The 21,244-nt window shown below is 55.4% G+C and overlaps 1 protein-coding gene across 1 annotated transcript in view; it reads left to right on the forward strand.

Annotated features, from left to right (window-relative positions):
- LOC140395604 (dynein axonemal heavy chain 17-like) overlaps positions 1 to 21,244 on the forward strand; it is an 896,966-nt gene that overhangs the window by 495,947 nt on the left and 379,775 nt on the right. The window contains exons 39-40 of the mRNA XM_072483576.1: positions 14,313 to 14,451; positions 18,180 to 18,407. Of these exons, the coding sequence (XP_072339677.1) occupies positions 14,313 to 14,451; positions 18,180 to 18,407 (367 nt within the window). The remainder of the gene's footprint in view (positions 1 to 14,312; positions 14,452 to 18,179; positions 18,408 to 21,244) is intronic.

The raw sequence follows: 21,244 nt of genomic DNA on the forward strand, positions 1-21,244 counted from the left end.
ATGAGGAATGGCATGATATTGCGTGAGGACGACTGTGGCGGTTGGAGAGATTGGGATGTGCGAAAATGCATAAAAAGAGAAGGATGGTTGGACCTGCAAGGTAAGTGCGGAGGAGGAGTGATGTGTTAGAATAGACTTGAGAAGATAGTGGGCTGGATTCTCCCAAAATGGGGCTATGTCCCCACGCCGGTGTAAAAACGTTGGCGTAGCACTCCCCAGTTTCCTGCACAAAATAAAAGTCAATTCACTTACCTTCAGGGGGCTAGCAGGGACCCGGAGAGCTTCACAAAGCTTTAGCAGCGGATACAGGCCCCCGGACTTCTGGTTCGGGTCCGCATATGCGCATGGCGACTCTGCATCGGGCCGGCCCGATCTCTCCCCCGGCCGCCCATGATCAGTGCACGATCCCTCCACCCTCCACCAAGACGGCCCTGGTCTGAGTCCGCAGCCGCCGCGTGAGAATCCCGACCGGCAGACCATGGGCGCGATTCTCCACTCCCACGCCAAAGTGGCCGCGCCGTCGTGAACGCCGTCGAGGTTCACGACGGGGCGGAACGGCCCCGATCCCGACCGACTCAGGACCCGAAAAAGGGCTAGGATCAGGGCCGCGAGAACCTCGGGGGGGCGTTCCGCGAAGGCCGCGTCGTCACCGTGCGACGCCCGAATGACGCACCGCTGCGTCGTACATTGCGCGATCCGCACACAGAGGACCCGGAGGAGAACAGAGGAGATGGCTGAGCCCCGAAGAGCCGCACCAAGGTTCCGGGATACGGACCTGGACACCATGGTGGATGAGGTGGAGCAGAGACGGGACACCCTCTGCCGAAGACGTAGGCATCGCCAGCCATCCAGCGCGGTGAGGCGCGGCTGGTGGGAGGTGGGCACTGCAGTCAGTGCTGTGGGGCAGACCCCCCGGACAGGGAGCAGTGCCGCAAGAAGCTGCACGACCTCAGCCGGGCTGCCAGGGTAAGTGCCGTGAGGGTGCCCCCAGGCTCCCCCCCCCCCCCCCCCCCCCGGCACGGGGGGGGGGGGGGGGGAAGTGGGGTTGGGGGGGGGTTTGGGAGTGTTGGGGGGGACTGGGACATTAGGGGCGATGTTGGGGGGGTCAGGGGGGTTTGGGGGGGTCACGGTGCCCAACTATCTACTCGACCCACATGAGCCCCGGGACCCCCCTGGAGCGAACCCATGGCGTGCTGTCTCCTGAACCAGCAACAATGTTGTCAATATCTGCATGCCCTGATGATACCCGCCTAATGGTGATGCTTTATCCAACCCCCCCCCGCCCCCCCAATACAAGACAGCGCATAACCAGCGGGAGCGCATGAGAACCGGAGGGGGTTCTCCGGTCCTGCACCCCCTAACTCTTCGCGAGCAGAGGGCCCTGGACCTCGCTGGTGGATCCGCCACCCGGGTGATCGCGCCACGCCAGGTCGGAGGCGCAGAAGCAAGTGAGAGAACCCTGCATGTCCTCTCCACCCCCAACCCGTCATCGCCCCCCTCACACTCTGGCCACTGCACCCCAGATCCCATCTCCCCTCACACTCTGGCCACTGCACCCCAGATCCCATCCCCCCTCACACTGTGCACCCACCACCGTATCTAACGAACCCCGAATCTTTTACGTTCCCCAGGGCCATCCGCCGAACCTTCAGGGACGTCTCGCCCAGGAAACAGCGCAACGCCATCCACCGCAACGGCACCCAGGGACGCACGCCAGAGGTTGGCAGTTGGTCGGACAGGAGGGCAGACCTCACAGTCTGGGACACAGGACCGGGACGCTGAGACCTCCGGGACAGACATTAGTCAGGGACACAGGGTGGACAGTAATGCCGAAGCCCACATCACGGCCACACACCCGCTGGATCGAACTCAAGACGACATGGCCCGCATGGAGCTTGCGCCGGGCAATGAGGGGGCCCAATACACACCAGACTTCTGTACAGATGATGACCTCGAGCTTGCGGCACTGCTGTCTCACACACCGTTCACCATCGCAGAGACACTCACCTCGTTTGGGCATATAAGTGATGAGGCTCCCGGGTCACGGTCTGGTGCGCACCCCACAGCCGATCCGGTACAGCAGGTGGAGTTTGGAGCAGCCGAGGGGCTGGACGGTCGAAGGGCAGCCCAGGCTCAGCAACCAGCTGCCACTCAGACGGTTCCCGGGTTTCTGGATGTAATTGACCCACCCGGACAACCGATGCGTATGGACACCCAGGGACTGAGTAACGGGATGAGGGCCATCTTCCAGGACCTGCATACGCAGCTGGAGGAGTCTATCCGCGTCCAGTAGCAGGGAGTGGTGCCGCTCATCGCAGCCACCCAGACCGACACCGCACGGGTGGCGTCCGCGGTGGAGGCAATGGGTGAAGGGGTTTTGGCCATGGGTCAGGTTCTGCAAGGCGTTGGGCTTCACGTGCACGCGTCATCCATGGCCCAGGAGCGGGCTGCCCTCTTGCAGGTAACCATGCGCCAGAGCCAACACGACATTGCCGCCGCTCTCCGGGCCCTGGCTGAGTCTCACCATGCCATGGCCCGGTCCCAGCAAGCGATGGCTCAGTCCCAGCAGTCGGTCGCAGAGAGCATTGACCACCTGGCGCATGTGATGGATGGCGTCGCGCACTCACAGGACGAGATCGCACGGACCTTGGCAGGAATGTGGCACTCCCTGGGCCCCGTCTCGGCGAAAATTCGGACCGTTGTCGATACCGCTGCAGGCCTCCAGGACTGGCAGCGCCAGGTGTCGGGGGTGCGACGAGGCATGTCTCCGAGCGCATCTCCGTCCCACAGTGAGGCCCCCGCGGGGGCCACCGGGCTCCCCGAGGGAGGAGGAGGTTCTGGGGCCCGTCCCGGTAGCTCCACCAAGGGACGTCCCGGTACACTCGGCCTCCCCCCGTTCCATCCCTGGCGCATCTGGTGGGGAGCGGGCAAGTCAGGGTGGCACCACGCCATCCAGCACACCCGCAGAGCAGCCTGGCCCATCGAAGCCGGGCCGCCCCAGGAAGCGTGTGCCGAAGGGGAGCCATGTCGAAGGGCGTGATTCACAGCAGTCCACCTCCACTCCTGCTGTACCATCTGGGAACACACCTAGACGTAGTGGTAGGGCCCGTAAGGCAAAGTCGTTAGGCACGTAAGACGTTGGCACAGGTGCAGGGCACAGTCTAGTTGTAGTGGGTAGGGCACCTATGTTCACCACATGAATAAACGCACTGTTAAATTTGACTTGTAAGACTGTGTGCAATGTCCGGTGCCAGGGGGCTCGGGAGGGTGCCCGATTGGCGTCATGGTATACGAGCCGTTCAAGGTCTGTTCCGGATGTGCTGACCCTTCCCCCCCCGCCCCCCATAATCGGACACCGTTGTCCTCGGTACACCGACGCCAGCCACCCCACGGGCATGTGGTGAAATATCCGTCACGAAGGCTGTGAGCACCGGAGTGCATGGTTCAGCTATAGCCATGAGTCAGACCTTGGCTGGCGAATCTGAGCACACAGTTCATCGCAGAGCGGGCTGTCATCATTCAACATGGCACAGTTCACACCCGCTTACCCAATCATCACTGTTGTGCAATCCCGTAGTGCCGCAGTGGTAAGGTGATGTGGAATTGTTGCCGTGAACGCGGTGCGGGGGGTGGGAGGGGGGGGGGGGAAGGTGGTGGGTGCTGTGTGGTGCCCGTGTACAGGAGTGACGGTGCAAGTGGCAGTGTTCAGCGAATCCCACTCCCGTAGTGCGTGAACCGTGCGGCCACCAATGCGTCGCGTGCCCGCTGTCCCCGGTGGTGCCGTCACGCAGCCTCCTGGGCGTAACGAGCTGCCAGGCAGTGTCTGCGTCCTGCGCCCCTCCCCCACCCCGATGCGCCCCATCATCCTCATCCTCCGCATCCTCCTCTTCCCCATCCCCCTCGTTTGCGTTGGCTCCGTTGCTGTCGGGTCCTCCCTCCGGCTCCTCCACCAGGTCATCTCCTTCTGCATGGCAATGTTGTGCAGCGCACAGCAGACCATAACTATGCGACCGACCCGATACAGGGCCCCTCCTGATCGGTCCAGGCATCTGAAGCGCATCTTCAACAGCCCGAAGCACCGCTCCACCACACCCCTGGTTGCTGCATGTGCCTCGTTGTATAGGCTCTCCGCGTTGGTGTGAGGCCTCCGTATTGGCGTCAGCAGCCATGACCTCAATGGATAGCCCTTGTCGCCCAGCAACCAGCCCCTCAGCCGGGGGGGGGGCATCCATCGAACATTGCGGGGATGAACGACTGTGCCAGAATGTAGGCGTTATGCACACTGCCGGGGTACTTTGCACACACGTGCATGATCTTCATGTGGGGGTCGCACACCACCTGAATGTTCATGGAGTACGCGCCCTTCCTGTTCATGAACACGTCCCTGCTGTCTGCAGGCGGGCGAATGGGGACGTGCACACCATCGATGACACCCTGGACCATCGGTATCCCGGCCACCTTGGCGAATCCACGTGCCCGTGCTTCCTGCTGTGCTCGGTCCTCGGGGAATTGAATGTACCTGTCCGCGATGGCGTACAAGGCGTCGGTGACGGCCCTGATGCACCTGTGGACCGATGCCTGTGATATCCCGGAGAGGTCCCCGCTCGGCGCCTGGAAGGAACCGGTCGCATAGAGGTTTAGGGCCACCGTCACCCTGACAGAGACTGGTATCGCGTGTCCTCCACCCATTCCACGTGGTGCGAGGTGCGCCACGAGCTGGCACATATGTGCGACCGTCTCCCTGCTGAACCGTAGTCTCCTCCTGCGTGTGATGTCTGGTAGGGCCTCGAACGACATTCTGTCACGGTACACCCTCGGCCTTGCTGGACGCCTGTGGCGCCCTGGCACCACCATCAGTGGATCCTCCTGCTCTACCTGCTCCTCCTCCTCCTCCTGCTCCCCCCCCAAGCACTTCCTCTGCATTCCTCGCCGTCTGGCGGTCAATGTTCCCCTCGGCATCCCCCTGTACATTCAGGTCCTGAGCGCCTGCGGCCTGCGTGTCGACGACGGGCCACTCCGCGGCCATCCCCTCTGCTGCACCGGCGACCGCTGCATCTGCAGCCACTGTGGGCCGTCGGACTCTATGCTGCCGGATGGCAAACTCCAGAACTGCGGCTCCAACCACGGCAGTGAACATCACTGTCTGGTTGGCATACATGGTGACCTGCAGGAGGGTGGTGGGGGGCAGAGAAACGACATGTTACACGGAGGTTCTTCCACACCTCGCCAGCCGGGCTGCATGGGATACCTGTGTGTCCCGGTGGCCTGGTCGCGCTGCAGATACGCAGCCAGCCTAACACCTGGTCACTGTCTGCGCCCAACGGTCAGTTCACACCGTACTGCTCACCAGTGTGCCACTCGCCTGTGCCCATCAGCCACACGCACCCTGCGGCCGTGTCCTCGTCACCGTCCTGCCATATCAGGGCGGCTGACATGTGGCATCCGCGGATGGACGATACCATCAACACTCTCCCTCACCCCCCTCCCACCTGCACACTCTCCCTCACCCCCCTCCCACCTGCACACTCTCCCGCCCCCCCCTCCCACCTGCACACTCTTCCGCACCTCCCCCCACCTGCACACTCTCCCGCACCCCCCCACCTGCACACTCTCCCTCACCCCCCCCCCACCTGCACACTCTCCCGCACCCCCCATCTGCACACTCTCCCTCACCCCCCCACCTGCACACTCTCCCGCACCCCCCCACCTGCACACTCTCCCTCACCCCCCCCACCTGCACACTCTCCCTCACCCCCTCCCACCTGCACACTCTCCCTCACCCCCCTCCCACCTGCACACTCTCCCTCACCCCCCCTCCCACCTGCACACTCTCCCGCACCCCGCCTCCCACCTGCACACTCTCCCGCACCCCCCCCCACCCCCCACCTGCACACTCTCCCGCACCCCCCCTTTGGCCGCAGCCTTCTCAGGGAAGCCAACCCGGTCTCCGGGCGCTGCGCTACAGTCCGCTCACCTCCTCCCTGCTCAGTGTCAGCCAGCATGACTGGCTGACGACTTTAAATAGCAGGTGTGAATGGCGACGGCGTGAACTGGGGTCACGCCGTCGGGACTTCGGCCCATCCGGGCCTGAGAATAGCAGGGGTGCCGGAGAATCGCCGTTTTGGGTGTCTCGGGCGATTCTCCGGCCTGTGGCCCGCGAAACACGACCGTGCCATTCCCGCCGCTTAGGAGAATCGCGGGAGGGCGTCGGACCGGCGTCGCAGGAAATTCTGGTGGCCCAGGCGATTCTCCCAACCGGCGTGGGAGTGGAGAATCGCACCCCATGTTAGTTCACACCATCAGGAACTTGGCCGGTTGGGAGCTGGGGTTCACTGGGTGGGCCTCTGGCAATGGCCCCCCATCGGAAAAGTCGATTCTCCGCCCCCGCGCCAAATGCGTTTTTGGCGCGGGGCTGCGGAAAATCCAGTCTGGAGATGTGGATGAACACAGTGACAGGGCTGCCAAATAACCTTTAACAAAATAATAAAACATGTATTAAACCAGAAATGTTTAATTATAATACACTACTCCCTCACTCCCACTGCACCTTTACAGGTAGATATAGATTTATAAGTTTAGACAGGTTACAAAATAGCTTAGATTCTAATGTTCTTGGTATGTACACATCTATGAAAACCAATAGTTGAAATGTGGTCAGACTGACAAAATTCTGAAACCAAATGGCAAATATCACCCAATACAACTTCTGTAGCTTTATTATCAAATCCCCTCAGATGTCTGTCATGCTGTGAGCCAACTGCTCTCACTGGGATTCTGGCATTCACACAAAGGTTTCCAATTACCACTCTCAAAGAACTGACTTTGAAATTTTCTCTCACACAAATCTCTCTCTCAGATACCTTTTCTCACATAAATCTCTCTCTCAGATACCTTCATCAAGGATCCACATCCAAGATTTTGAATTTTTCTTTCAAAATTATTCTGCCCTGGATTCCAGGTGTACTCAAGCTTCCATGCAATCTCTCAGGTACCCAGCCATGCCAACATAGATCATAGAATTTACAGTGCAGAAGGAGGCCATTCGGCCCATCGAGTCTGAACTGGCTCTTGGAAAGAGCACCCTACCCATGGTCAACACCTCCACCCTATCCCCATAACCCAGTAACCCCACCCAACACTAAGGGCAATTTTGGACACTAAGGGCAATTTATCATGGCCAATCCACCTAACCTGCACATCTTTGGACTGTGGGAGGAAACCGGAGCACCCGGAGGAAACCCACGCACACACGGGGAGAACGTGCAGACTCCGCACAGACAGTGCCCCAAGCAGGAATCGAACCTGGGACCCTGGTGCTGTGAAGCAATTGTGCTATCCACAATGCTACCGTGCTGCCGAACACCATTCGGAACACCATTGCTTCACAGGCTGTATTAAGGTATCACCAACCGTAGGAGGTTAATTCAGATGTCTGGCTTCTTACTAGCCGACTTCACCAGGTCTGCACCTTACATCTCTATCTTTATCTGGGAGCCTTTATCTTTGTCTCTTTCTTTAACTTCAGTGAACCTGTTCAGATTCCAGTTTTAAGTCCCTTTAACTTCAATCTTCTGGGACTTCTCTTTTGTTCCCTAATTTCTTGAACTACCTGTTCTTTACCTTCTGGAATTTACTTTCTGCCCATACTCTATTGTTCTTCTTCTCTGCTGGCAGTTTCTGGCAGGACTGCTTTCTTCTTGGATAATTGGTTCCGACTGAACCACAGTGCTTATGCTTTTCATTGTGTGCCTCTGGCTGCTCAGCAACAACTTAGTCTTTTTTAAAATCTTGTTTGTTTTCGCATTGTAAACCCTATAATTACAATGCAGGCAGTTTAAAATGAAACTGACATCTACAGACACAGAGGCACCTTTGTTTAACATGAGCTAACTGAAGTTTTAACCCTTATACAGAAACAGAAAATTAAACTTACTTAAAACTATACTTTATTTTTAATACCCATAAATACAAATATAGATTATTTAAAACTACCTCTGTTATCCAAAAGGGAAAGATACAAACAGTAGGATCTAGCTGAATATTCACTTCACTCCACATGACCTGCCTCAGTCATCAATGTGCATTCTGCACTGAATTCAGAAGATGGCACCGTGTTCCTGCTGCTGACTTCCTCCACCAGCTCCAATCAAGGAAGTCTTCTTGGTGTCAGCTGAAATTTCTTCCTTCAGTTGTAGGGAACATTGGGCGTCATTCTCCGACCCCTCAGAGGGTCGGAGAATGGCCGTTGGCCGCCGTGAATCCTGCCCCCGCCGGTTGCCGAAGTCTCCGAAGGGAGAAAAGTCGGCGGGGCGTTAATGGCGCCGCTGCCGCGGAGAATGTCACGGGTCTGCGCAAGGCAGCCGATTTTCGGCCTGCCGATATTCTCCCTTCCGGATGGGCCGAAGTCCCGTCGACGTGATGACCGTTCACATCGACGTAAATTAAACCTCCTTTTCATCGGCGTGACCCTGTGCTCCAGGTTCACGCCGACCAGCGTGGAGGTGAGTGACGGCCTGGGGGGTTGGCTCTGGGCAGGCGATGGTGTGGCCGCAGTCTGAATGCGTGAGGAGAGGTTGTGTCTCGGGTTGTGTGTGTGTGTGTGTGCGGCGGGGGGGGGGGGGGGCTGGTTAGAGTAGGCTGGGCTCCAGGGGAGTGCCGGGAGGGGGTCCGTGCCGGGGAGGGGGATGGGGGGGGGGTCCGTGCCGGGGTGGAGGTTGGGGGGGGGGGGGTCCGTGCCGGGGAGGGGGATGGGGGTGTCCGTGTCGGGGTGGAGGTTGGGGGGGGGGTCCGTGCCGGGGAGGGGGATGGGGGTGTCCGTGCCGGGGTGGAGGTTGGGGGGGGGGGGGGGTCCGTGCCGGGATGGAGGTTGGGGGGGGGGGGTCCGTGCCGGGGTGGAGGTTGGGGGGGGGTCCGTGCCGGGGAGGGGGATGGGGGGGGGTCCGTGCCGGGGTGGAGGTTGGGGGGGGTGGTCCGTGCCGGGGAGGGGGATGGGGGTGTCCGTGCCGAGGTGGAGGTTGGGGGGGGGGGGTCAGTGCCGGGGAGGAGGATGGGCGTGTCCGTGCCGGGGTGGAGGTTGGGGGGGGGGTCCGTGCTGGGGAGGGGGATGGGAGGGCAAGTGAGTTGGTCCACCTGGCCAGGTGCCAGCCTCCAACAGTTGGACCCATGCGGTCCATGCCACCTGGCTGGGGGGAGGAGGGGATATGGGCAATGATGACATGTCGTCGTTCCCCTCCCCCCACCAGGCCGTCATGTTTTCAGATCATCCAGCGATGCTGGCCGCCGTGGCTCATGTCTATGTTGCCCTGGATGAGGAGGAGGAGGAGGAGGAGCGTGCCAGAGAGGCGGCGCAGGCTGCTGCAGAGGGGCAGACGGCAGCCGCCCAGGCTGGAGTGACACCCGACCGACAGGACGAGGAGGGGGAGGAGGACGTCGCGGCCCCACGGCAACGGAGGCACCCGAGGGCGCCCCGTGTGTACCGGCCCAGGTAGTCATACCAGGACCTCACGGTCCGGGAATGCAGGAGGAGACTCCGGATGAGCCGGGAAACCGTGGTACACATCTGCCACCTGCTGGCACACCTGTCACCGCATGGCACTGGCGGGGGACACCCTCTCCCCATGTCCGTCAAGGTTACGGTGGCCCTGAACTTTTATGCAACGGGGTCATTCCAGGCACCGAGTGGGGACCTGTCAGGCATATCGCAGACATCGGTGCACCGGTGCATCCGGGCAGTGACAGATGCCCTATATGCCATGGCGCACCGCTACATCCGCTTCCCCGTGGACCGGGCCAGCCAAGATGCCCGGGCCGTGGGCTTCTCTGCCGTGGCTGGGTTCCCCATGGTCCAGGGCGCGATCGATGGGATGCACGTCGCCGTGCGGCCACCTGCAGATAACAGGGCCGTGTTCACTAATAGGAAGGGGACCTATTCGATGAACGTACAGGTGGTCTGCGACCACCGCATGATGATCCCGCACGTCTGCGCCCGTCACCCAGGCAGTGTACACGACTCATTCGTGTTGTCGCGGTCATCCATCCCCGGCATGTACGAGGGACGCCATCCCCGGCTGAGGGGCTGGTTGCTGGGCGACAGGGGCTACCCATTGCGATCGTGGCTGATGACGCCTGTACGGAGGTCACGCAAGGAGGCGGAGAACCGCTACAATGATGCCCATGTAGCGACAAGGGGAGTGAAAGAGAGGTGCTTTGGCGTGCTGAAGATGCGTTTCAGGTGCCTGGACCTCTCTGGGGGCGCCCTCCAGTATCGGTCAGATATGGTCGGCCGCATCATTGTGGTGTGCTGCGTCCTGCACAACATAGCCCAACAGAGGGGCGATGTGCCGCAGGCAGAGGAGGGCGGAGTGGAGGAGCAGCAGGAAGAGGCGCAGTCCTCCCCAGATGAGGGGGATGGGGGTAATGGTCAGGGCAGACGGGGTAGACACAGGCGGGTGGCTGTCCACCGTTACTGACTGGCCCAGCGGGCACGGGACAGACTGATAGACGCCCGCTTCACTGACTAGATGGGCGTGGGAATCGGGTAGTATGGCCACAGACCGCACACCATGGCAACAGCCGACCACCCACACCCCCCACCCATCCACCCACCCAGCACCCTCACCCCCCTCCCCAACCCCACCCACCCCACCCGCATGCACACCACCCCCCCCCCCCATTGCCGATCCACCTGCGGCACAACGGGCCGGGCTCACACAGTTGCGGGTGGACGCGTGTCTATCGCAGGCCATGGAGGATGATGACAACCCGCCCTGCGGTGAGCTCCTGGCTCTACATCGTTGGACTGTGTCTGACCCATGGCCACAGTGCCACCATCCACCCGGACCATCCCTGCATGCGGCTGTGACACTGCAGCGCACGGTCCCGTCCTCTGCCCGGGGGATGTTGATGGCGGCCCAGGGGGAAGGGGGCCGACTCACCTGGGGCTGAAGTAAGACCACCCCTCACACACACACTTGCGCTCAACGTACATGACACCCCCGCACACTTTGGACAGAGCACAAAGGCAGCTTCTGTAGGTGTAACATTGACTTTAATAACCAAAGGAGTTCATGCACGTGCCCTAGCCCCTAAAACTCATCTGTGCCCTGCAACCGTGTCAACTTACTCAGTGTCTAATTGTTTGGCCTTACGGGCCCTTTGACTACGTCTACGTGGTTCCCCAGACGGGACAGCAGAACTGGAGGTGGACTCCTGTGATTCCTGCCCTCTGACACTGGATCCCTTTGGCGGCCGTTTCCTGGGGCGTCCTGGCCTAGATGGGCCAGGCTGCGGCCCGGGCGACTGGGATGGCGACCTGCCAGCCTGTCCTGCCCGTTGCCCACCCGATGCACCTGGGACGGAAGGGGGGGGAGTCCGAGGTGTCGCGGTGTACCGGGACCTCCCCTACAGAGGGAGCCGGGACGGACCACACCACCTCCTCCTCCCTCGGGGTGCCCGATGGCCCCCAGGCCTCTACATGGGTGGGGGATGCGAACGGACTGGCCATCCGACGCCCCCCCGACATCTGGCACTGCCAGTCCTGGAGGCCCGTGCTGGTATCGACAGGGGTCTGCAGGTTTGCAGCCATGGAGCCCAGGGGGTTGGCAAACCCTGTCTGTGACAGTGCGACGCCGGCTCGCACATGGCCACTGGCGCCGATGCCCTCAGCGATGGCCTGCAGAGACTGGGCCATGGCCTGCAGAGACTGGGCCATGGCCATCTGAGACTGGGCTATGGCGTTGAGCGCCTCTGCCATCTGGCGCTGGCACTGGCTCATGGCCTCCTGTGAGAGGGCAGCCATTTCCTGGTCCACAGACGCCGCCTGCACGGAAAGCCCCAGGCCTCGCAAACCGTTCCCCATGTCTGACACCGTCGCACCCATTGCCTCCACCGCGGACGCCAGCCGTGCGGTGTCGGCCTGGGTGGCACGCATGACCGGCACCACTTCCAGCTCCTGAACGCGGGTGGACTCCTCCACCTGCGACCGCAGCCGCCGCAGGCCGCCCGTCACCCTCTTCGCTTGTCTCCGGGTCGGTGGTGTCCCGGGTAGTGGTGTCCTGGGTAGTGGTGTCCCGGGCAGTGGTGTCCCGGGTAGTGGTGTCCCGGGTAGTGGTGTCCCGGGTAGTGATGTCCCGGGTAGTGGTGTCCTGGCTCGGATGTGACGGGGGCCTGTGGCTGCCCCCCTCATCGCTGGGTGGTCGCTCCCGCACGTGACGGGGTGTCGTCTCCCTGTTGCTCCAGGTCTCTCCGTCTCCCGTGGTGTGCGAGGGGCATCCTGCGGGCGTCGCATGCTGGAGGGTGCGGGTCTCTCCGTCTCCCGTGGTCTCCGAGGGGCATCCTGCGGGCGTCGCATGCCGGAGGGTGCGGGTCTCTCCGTCTCCCGTGGCCTCCGAGGGGCATCCTGCAGGCGTCACATGCCGGAGGGTCCGGGTCTCTCCGTCTCCCGTGGCCTCCGAGGGGCATCCTGTGGGCGGTCTGCATCTGCGGGGATGGGTGCCTAGACGTTTGGTCCTGCGATACACAATGAAGCATGCATGGTTAGACATCAGGCAGTGATCAGGTGATACGGGGGAGGGGGATATAGGGGAGGGGGGATATGGGGACGGGCTGTCGGTGGCTCACTTGCTACTACGTCCCCGACCTCTGCATCAGCAACCTCCCGGTCCTCAGGTCCACCAGCCAGTTCCAGGGCCCTTTCCTCATGTACGGTCAGTGGCCTCTCATCAGCGGGGCCTCCTCCAGTCCTCACATGCTCCCTATTGTTGTGTGCGCGCTTCTCCTGTGGGGGGGGGGGTGGCAGGGGTAAAAGGCAACACTGTTAGGCAGGTATATGAATGCACGCCATTGGGTGCGCGTGCATTGCAGAGGTTAAGGTTAGGGCTGGATTCACTTGGGGATATGGGGGAGGGGGGATATGGGGGAGGGGGGATATGGGGGAGGGGGGATATATGGGAGGGGGGATATGGGGGAGGGGGATATGGGGGAGGGGGGATATGGGGGAGGGGGGATATGGGGGAGGGGGGATATGGGGGAGGGGGGATATGTGGGAGGGGGGATATGGGGGAGGGGGGGGGATATGGGGGAGGGGGGGATATGGGGGAGGGGGGATATGGGGGAGGGGGGATATGGGGGAGGGGGGATATGGGGGAGGCTCGCCCTGCCTGCTCTGACGAGGTCGTTCACCTTCTTGTGGCACTGGGTGCCTGTCCGTGGTGTCAGGGCCACAGCGGTGACAGCCTCTGCCACTTCCCTCCACAGACGCCGGCTGTGGCGTGGGGCAACTCTGCGGCCGTGCCCGGGATACAGGGCGTCCCTCCTCTGCTCCACCGCGTCCAGGAGCGCCTCCACATCGCGTGACTCGAACCTCGGGGCTGAGCGGCGGCCAGCCATCCAGTCGGGTTTTGCGGTCGGGTGTTCCGGTCGGGTGGGGGGGAGCAGCGCGGCCTTATGAGCCGTCACGCCGTGCGGCGCGTATGACGCTGCACGGCGTGAACCACTGCGCAAGCGCTAATCCCGTTACGTCGCTGCTAGCCCATTTCGGGCCGGAGACTATCGACCCATTTTTCCGACGTGACGCAAGTCAGATTTGCGCCGTTTTTTGCGCCGATCGGCGGACTTTCCGCCGATAACGGAGAATTTCGCCCATTATCTCTATCTGACTCCTCACAGTTTGCTCCTGCAATCCAAGGGAGTGTCACTGAAAAAAGTGAGGTCTTTCTCCATGCGGAATCAATACTGACATTTGTCTTTCCTGCTCCAAACTTGCATGTTTGTAATGACTTGGAGTTGAAATTATATCACGCCAGCTGCCCCTGCTTGGATTAGAAAAGTATAATGCAATGACTATTCCACTGACAGGTATAGTGCACTTACTTTCAGATTTCCTACCTGCGAACAGATCCCCACACAACCCTCCCCCAACATCCCACTAGCTCCAATTGCAAGATTCACATTGAGGCTACAATTGGCCATAGGGCTTTTGAGCAACTTTGGGTTTGCATCAAGGGGCCAGACTTCCCATTATATATTTAAAAGAAAGATTGTATCAGATGACCATTTAATATAATAATGCACAGCTTGTCAATCATTAATAAAAGCAAAAAACAGCAGGTTCAGGATATCTGAAATAAAAACAAAGTGCTGGAAAACCTCAGGTCTGGCAGCAGCTGTGGGAAAGAAACTGAATTAACATTTCAAGTCCGATATGACTTCTTCATAATTGGTGGGGTTTTCCAGCATATCCAGTTTTAATTTCTTTCAATAATATGTTTTCTTGTCTGCAGAGATGAGGCTTATTATTACTTTTCTTCTTTTAGACCCTGTGCTATGGTTGTACCAGACTTTGAGTTAATTTGCGAAATCATGTTGGTTGCTGAAGGTTTCATTGATGCCAGACTGCTTGCTAGAAAATTTATTACCCTTTACACACTATGTAAAGAACTCCTTTCTAAACAGGTAAGTCAAATAATTATCTATTATCTATTATAGTAGATTGGTTCTCCTACACAAAAAATGAAGAAGTGCTTTATAGATTCAAAGAATCCTTACCGTGTATAAGGAGGCCATTTTGCTCATCGAGTCTGCACAGACCCTCTGAAAGAGCAGTCTATCTAGGCCCACTGCCCTGCCTTATCCCTGTAATGCCAACTAACCAATATCCCTGGAGATTAATGGGCAATTTTAGCATGGACTGTGGGAGGAAACCGGAGCACCCGGAGAAAAGCCACACAGACAAGGGGAGAACGTGCAAACTCCACAAAGACAGTCACCCAAGGCCGGAATTGATCCCGGGTCCCTGGTGCTGTGAGGCAACAATGCTAACCGGTGGCACCATCTTTGTATCATGTATGATAAAGACAAAGATATTTTTCTTAATGTGTTTCCTGAATCATAATTATTTATTAACTGCAATAAGTATAGCTATAACCAGCCACGTCTCTTTCAGTTTTTAGTCCTTTGCCTTTCCCAAAGAGACAAAATCATTGAATATTATAGCACAAAAACAGACCTTTCAACTGGCTCTTTGAAGGAGTTATCAGTTAACCCCACTTCCCTACTCTTTGCTCAATGCCTTGAATAATTTCTCCATTCTAGCTTTTATTATGTTCCATTACATTCCCTCATAAAGGTTACTAAAGAAATACGTTGTAAAATCTGTGCTTGTATCTATGTTTGTGTATTTTGAGGCAGACCTACTGAAAATGGAAACTGAAAAATGAAACAGAAAAGAGAAGCATAGAAAAGAAACTAACCTTTCAAGTTTCTCAGGAAACAAAAACTGAAATGGAGATTTGGAAACCAAGGGATGAATTTTATGGCCCCCCGCCAGTGTATTTGAAGTTAGGATGGGGGGGGGAGGCACTTAAATTAAAGGGAGTTACCAGCCCACTGTCTTCCTGCCTATGCCCAAGCTGTCCACCATATTATGGTAGGCAGGCGAGGCATCAAGCAGCCTGCCTGCCTACTGAGTTCATTTTAACCTAATTCTACCTTTGCCACTATAATGAGTGGGAAGTGGAAGGAAGGTGACCAACCCGCAGGTTTCATTGAAGAGGCAAAAGGCAGTGGGGAAGAAAAGGGTACCTCCTTTGTGGGGGTGTCCTCTGTGTCCCACAATATGTTACCACCCTTTTGTGGCTCTCCCTGCTTCCTCCTTCCCCCTGGCCTCCAAAGCATAATTACTCACCCTTCCCCCTCTATTTTTATCAGTCCCAATATTGACAAACAATGATTTCATGAACCATGTGATGGGAGGAGGAATTTAGGTTGAGAAGTTCAGGTTTCCTTGCATGCTGTGGAATTTTAGCTCCACAGCGCATGTCTTTTTTTAACAAGTTCCCTGCCTAGAAAGCAACCTGACTGGCAGGTTTAGCTTCTGATAAGGCAGGGCAGTGGGCCTAGATAGACTGCTCTTTCAGAGGGTCTGTGCAGACTCGATGAGCAAAATGGCCTCCTTATACAAGCACAGTTAGTACTGCTGTCTCACAGCTCCAGGGTCCCAGGTTCAATTCCGGCCTCGGGCTCGTGTCTGTGTGGAGCTTCCACTTTCTCCCAGTGTCTACGTGGGTTTCCTCCAGGTGCTCCCGTTTGCTCCCACTGTCCAAAGAAGTGCAGGTTAGGTGGACTGGCCATGCTAAATTGCCCTTAGCGTCCAAAAGGTTAGGTGGGATTACTTCTATGATAAGGAACACTTTAGAGATGATCCCAGGAGCAGGTATGGTCGCTGCTGATGCATAAGAGAAGAGGAAGGATGTATGGATGTCAGATCTAGGATGTGTCTGCACCTGTTCACTTTTACTTCATTCAGTAATCTAATATGTAACAAATTTGGTCTGTGTGACTTTTCTCTTGACTAAAATGACTTACAGCACCATGTTATTTCCAAGGCTTGCAATGTCTGTTGCTAAAACTAACCTTGTTCTGATAACTTTAAGCTCTTCTATACCATATTTGTGTAGTCCACAGTATAATTCTCCAGCTGTTTAAAATGTGTACTCTTTTAGATGATTTATTACCTGCTTTAGGAATACCAAATTGTATTTTAAGATGTGTTGTCATATACAGATACTGGGCTGAATTTTTTGGCTCCATCACGGAGGGGGTGGCGCTGGAAAATCCAGAGTGCCATTCAAAAGCCCATTGATTTCAGTGGGAGCATAAAATCCCAGTGGCAGAAAATTCCACCCATATATAATCGTCACAAATGTAAGGAGACCTAGACTCATTGAGTCCTTTCAGCCCAGAAGTAGACTATTCAGTCCATCACATTCATGCTGACTCTCTGTAGAGCAATCCACTCAGTCCCTTTTTTTCTGCTCTGTTTCTGCAGTGCTTATTTATTTCCCTCTGTGGTAACTTGACAACAAAAATAGTTGATGAAAGTTAATCTTCTTTAATATATAAAAATAACCAAGTTTAAAATACAGTATGGACTCAAAAACAGTAGCAGCTAGTTAAACATCAAAATAACAGTAACTGAATAGAATTAAAACTAACAGCAGTTAAAAAGAATAGACATGGGTAACAACAACCTTTAATGATGTCACAGCACTTATTAATGACATCAGTAATGGATTTAACTAAGAAGATGCATAATAATAACACTCTGTAACACCCTTGAATGTTTATTCAATTTCCTTTTGACAGATAGGCAGGGAGACATGATAATGAATACTAAGTTGAGTAATAAGGTAAATTTATTAAAAATAAAAAGAGGATCTTAAATTAATCAAACAAATTAACCAAGACGATAGTTTCTTCCTTCCGGAGCACCCGGAGGAAACCCATGCAGACACGAGGAGAAAGTGCAAACTCTACGCTGACAGTCACCCGAGGCACGAATTGAACCTGGGTTCCTGGTGCTGTGAGGCAGCAGTGCTAACCAATGTGTCAGTGTGAAAGAACCCGGGGAAGAGATAGCATAGCACAGCACTCTGGGTATTCCGACAACACATGGACTACTATGGTACAAGAAGGCAGGTAAGCATCAACTACTCAAAGGCAATTAGGGATGGGCAATAAATGCTGGTTCAGCCAGTGATGCCCACATCCCATGAACTAATATAAAAAAGGTTACAACTGGATATCCCAGGACTCCAGAGGTTTGATCTGATTGAATGTTTGGGGTATATTTAACCCCTATAACATTCATACATTCATCTAGCCCTGTGCTTAAGCTTCACTGGGTTGACAGCTCATTTTTTCGATATATCTAGTGCTACACCTTGCATGCCCTTTTACATTCCTTATTCAACAAAGGTAAGTCCCCTGTCTTGCTGGAGTGAGAGATATGCCATAAAGCTTCAGATTATGGTCAAGTAGAATTCTAATGCTGCTGATGGCCCATCATTCGTCATGGATAGTGAGTTGAGCTGCTAGATCTGTTCTATCTCTGTTGAATTTAGCACAGTTATACTCTAACATAACACCATTGAGAGTATTCTCAGTTTGAAGGCCATTTTATATTACAAAGAAATATGTGTGCAGGTGGCCAAAAGCTTGGTCAAGGAAATAGATATTAAGGAGTGACAGGGAGATTAATTTTGTTTCATAAAAATATCAGTGTTTGATTAAAATGGTTGAAAAGCAACTTGTCCAATATTCCCAATCAGAGTTCTGTCTCTCATTTTAATGGTTTCCCAAAAATGACACTAAATATGTAACATTGTCATTTTATTTTACAGGATCACTATGACTGGGGATTGCGGGCTATTAAGTCTGTGTTGGTTGTGGCTGGCTCTTTAAAAAGAGGTGATCCAACTCGTCCTGAAGAACAGGTCCTTATGAGAGCCTTGAGAGATTTTAATATTCCAAAGATAGTAACGGATGATTTGCCTGTGTTTATGGGACTTATAGGAGATCTATTCCCAGCACTAGATGTGCCAAGGAAAAGAGATTTAGATTTTGAACAGGTAATGTCATTTTTTATATCAACTATAGTAGTAACACACATATTTTCATATCAATATATAGATTCATATACACCATTAAAATCATACCAGATACTAGACCCAATATAAAAGCAAGAATCATAATTTCTAAGTCACTTTCCATGTGCCATAAACACTGCCATTGTAGATTGAGTATATAGAAGTTACTGGGAGCAACCCAATCATGAATAATGCAGCTTTCTCTTGTACCCACCTATATCGTTAATTGTGTTATTCTCTTGTGCATTTAAATTTGGCTTAGTTAAGTTTGAATTGTTAGTAATGCCATTGTAAAAGATTCACTGGGAAAAGTGTTCCGAATACCACTGAATTCCAGGTTAAATTTGAACATAACATACTCCTATCACAAAGAAGAATCTTAACGTAAACAAAGCCAATTAGATGGATATGAAGGAAGAACTGGCCAAGGTAAATTGGGGTCTCAGTTATTTATAAAGAAAAGATTGGAGGCGGTACAGCAAAGGTTCAGTAAATTGGTCCTTGGGATGTGGGGGTTGACCCGTGATAAGAGGCTAAACAAATTGGGGGAAGACAATGATGTAGTGGTATTAACACTGGGCTAGTAATCCAGAGACGCAGAATAATGCTCTGAATAATGATCTAGGTTCGAATCCCATCCATTGGCAGATGGTGAAATTTGAATCTAATAAAAGTCTGGAATTAAATCAGATCCTGCTGGGCAAAATTTTTTAAAGGTGGGAGGAGGAGCTGGGCCAGGAACTTGAGGACAAGGAGTGGAACGAGACTCTGTATAGAGTCAACTCTACCTCTTTGTGTGCCAAACACTCAGCCTGATACGATTCAAGGTGGTGCATAGGACACATTTGATCAGGGCCCGAATGAGTGGGTGCACTAGTCGGACACGTTGGTCGATCGCCATCAACGGCCACGTGAGGTCGTGCCTGATCTACTCCGGTAAGCTTTGTCCACCCCGACACGGTAAGGTGCTGTTCTCTTGTCACCCATCCCGTAAACCAACGGACCTCCCTGGCCTCCGGGTCACATGCAGTGGAGATAAAGGCGTTCTGCCTAGCGAACCTCACTGTCCAAGCAGGGAATTCCGCAATTTCCGCCTGTACATTCTGCCGCACCTCTGCGCAGCCACCCTTCTTGGGCTGGATTTCCAGTGCCACCTGCAAAGCCTGACCTTTAAATTTGGCGGCCCTATACCCCCCCTTACTGTCTGCGGCCTCGCGACCCTTAAGGTCGACCCGCCTTCCCTGTTTGCGAACCTTACCCCGGATTGCAAACCCGTCGCCACCAGGAGCAGATGGTACAGTGCCCAGGACCGGACCTTCATCAGGTCCGAGGTCCAATGGCTGCTGAAGGAAGGGGTCACCAAAGCAAGCAACAGCCCCTGGAGGGCTCACGTAGTGGTGGTGAAGACCGGGGAGAAACATAGGATGGTCATCGACGATAGCCAGACCATCAACAGGTTCACGCATCTGGATGCGTACCCTCTCCCCCGTATAGCCGACCTGGTAAACAAGATTGCGCAATATAAGGTTTTCTCCACGGTGGATCTCAAGTCTGCCTACCACCAGCTACCCCTCCGTAATGGTGACCGCCAGTACACTGCCTTCGAGGCAGATGGGCGGCTCTATCACTTTTTAAGGGTTCCCTTCGGTGTCACGAACGGGGTCTCGGTCTTCCAACGAGAGATGGACCGAATGGTTGACCGGTACGGCTTACGTGCAACCTTCCCGTATCTTGATAACGTCACCATCTGCGGCCATGACCAGCAGGACCACGACACCAACATCCGAAAATTTCTCCAGACCGCGAATATCCATAATCTGACCTACAATAAGGATAAATGCGTGTTTAGCACCGACCATCTAGCCATCCTAGGCTACATAGTGCAAAGTGGAGTCATAGGCCCCGACCCTGAACGCATGCACCCCCCTCATGGAGTTCCCCCTCCCTCACTGCCCCAAGGCCCTAAAGCGCTGCCTCGGCTTCTTCAGCTATTATGCACAATGGGTCCCTAATTACGCCGACAAGGCTCGACCCCTGATCCAGTCCACAACCTTCCCCCTGTCGACGGAGGCCTGCCAGGCCTTCTGCCGCATCAAAGCGGACATCGCAAAAGCCACGATGCGCGCCATCAACGGGTCCCTCCCCTTCCAGGTTGAGAGCGACGCGTCCGACCTAGCTCTGGCGGCCACCCTCAACCAGGCGGGCAGGCCAGTGGCTTTCTTCTCCCACACTCTCCATGCTTCTGAAATTCGACACTCCTCGGTCGAAAAGGAGGCCCAGGCCATAGTAGAAGCTGTGCGACACTGGAGGTATTACCTGGTCAGCAGGAGATTCACTCTCCTCATGGACCAATGGTCGGTGGCCTTCATGTTCGATGATGCGCAGCGGGGCAAGATTAAGAACGACAAGATCTTGCGGTAGAGGATAGAACTCTCCACCTACAATTACGAGATTTTGTACCGTCCCAGGAAGCTGAACGAGCCTCCTGATGCCCTGTCCTGCGGCACTTGTGCCACTGCACAAGTGGACCGCCTCCAAGCCCTCCACGAGGACCTCTGCCACCCGGGGGTCACTCGTTTCTTTCATTTAATTAAGACACGCAACCTGCCCTACTCCATCGAGGAGGTCAGGACAGTCACCAGGGACTGCCGAATCTGCGCGGAGTGCAAACTGCACTTCTACCGGCCAGCGAGAGCGCATCTGATAAAGGCTTCCCGTCCCTTTGAACGCCTCAGCATGGATTTCAAAGGCCCCCTCCCCTCCACCGACCGCAACACGTACTTCCTGAACGTGATTGACGAGTACTCCCGGTTCCCATT

The sequence above is a fragment of the Scyliorhinus torazame genome, chromosome 18 (assembly GCF_047496885.1).
Source record: "Scyliorhinus torazame isolate Kashiwa2021f chromosome 18, sScyTor2.1, whole genome shotgun sequence".
In the NCBI taxonomy this organism is placed as follows: domain Eukaryota; kingdom Metazoa; phylum Chordata; class Chondrichthyes; order Carcharhiniformes; family Scyliorhinidae; genus Scyliorhinus; species Scyliorhinus torazame.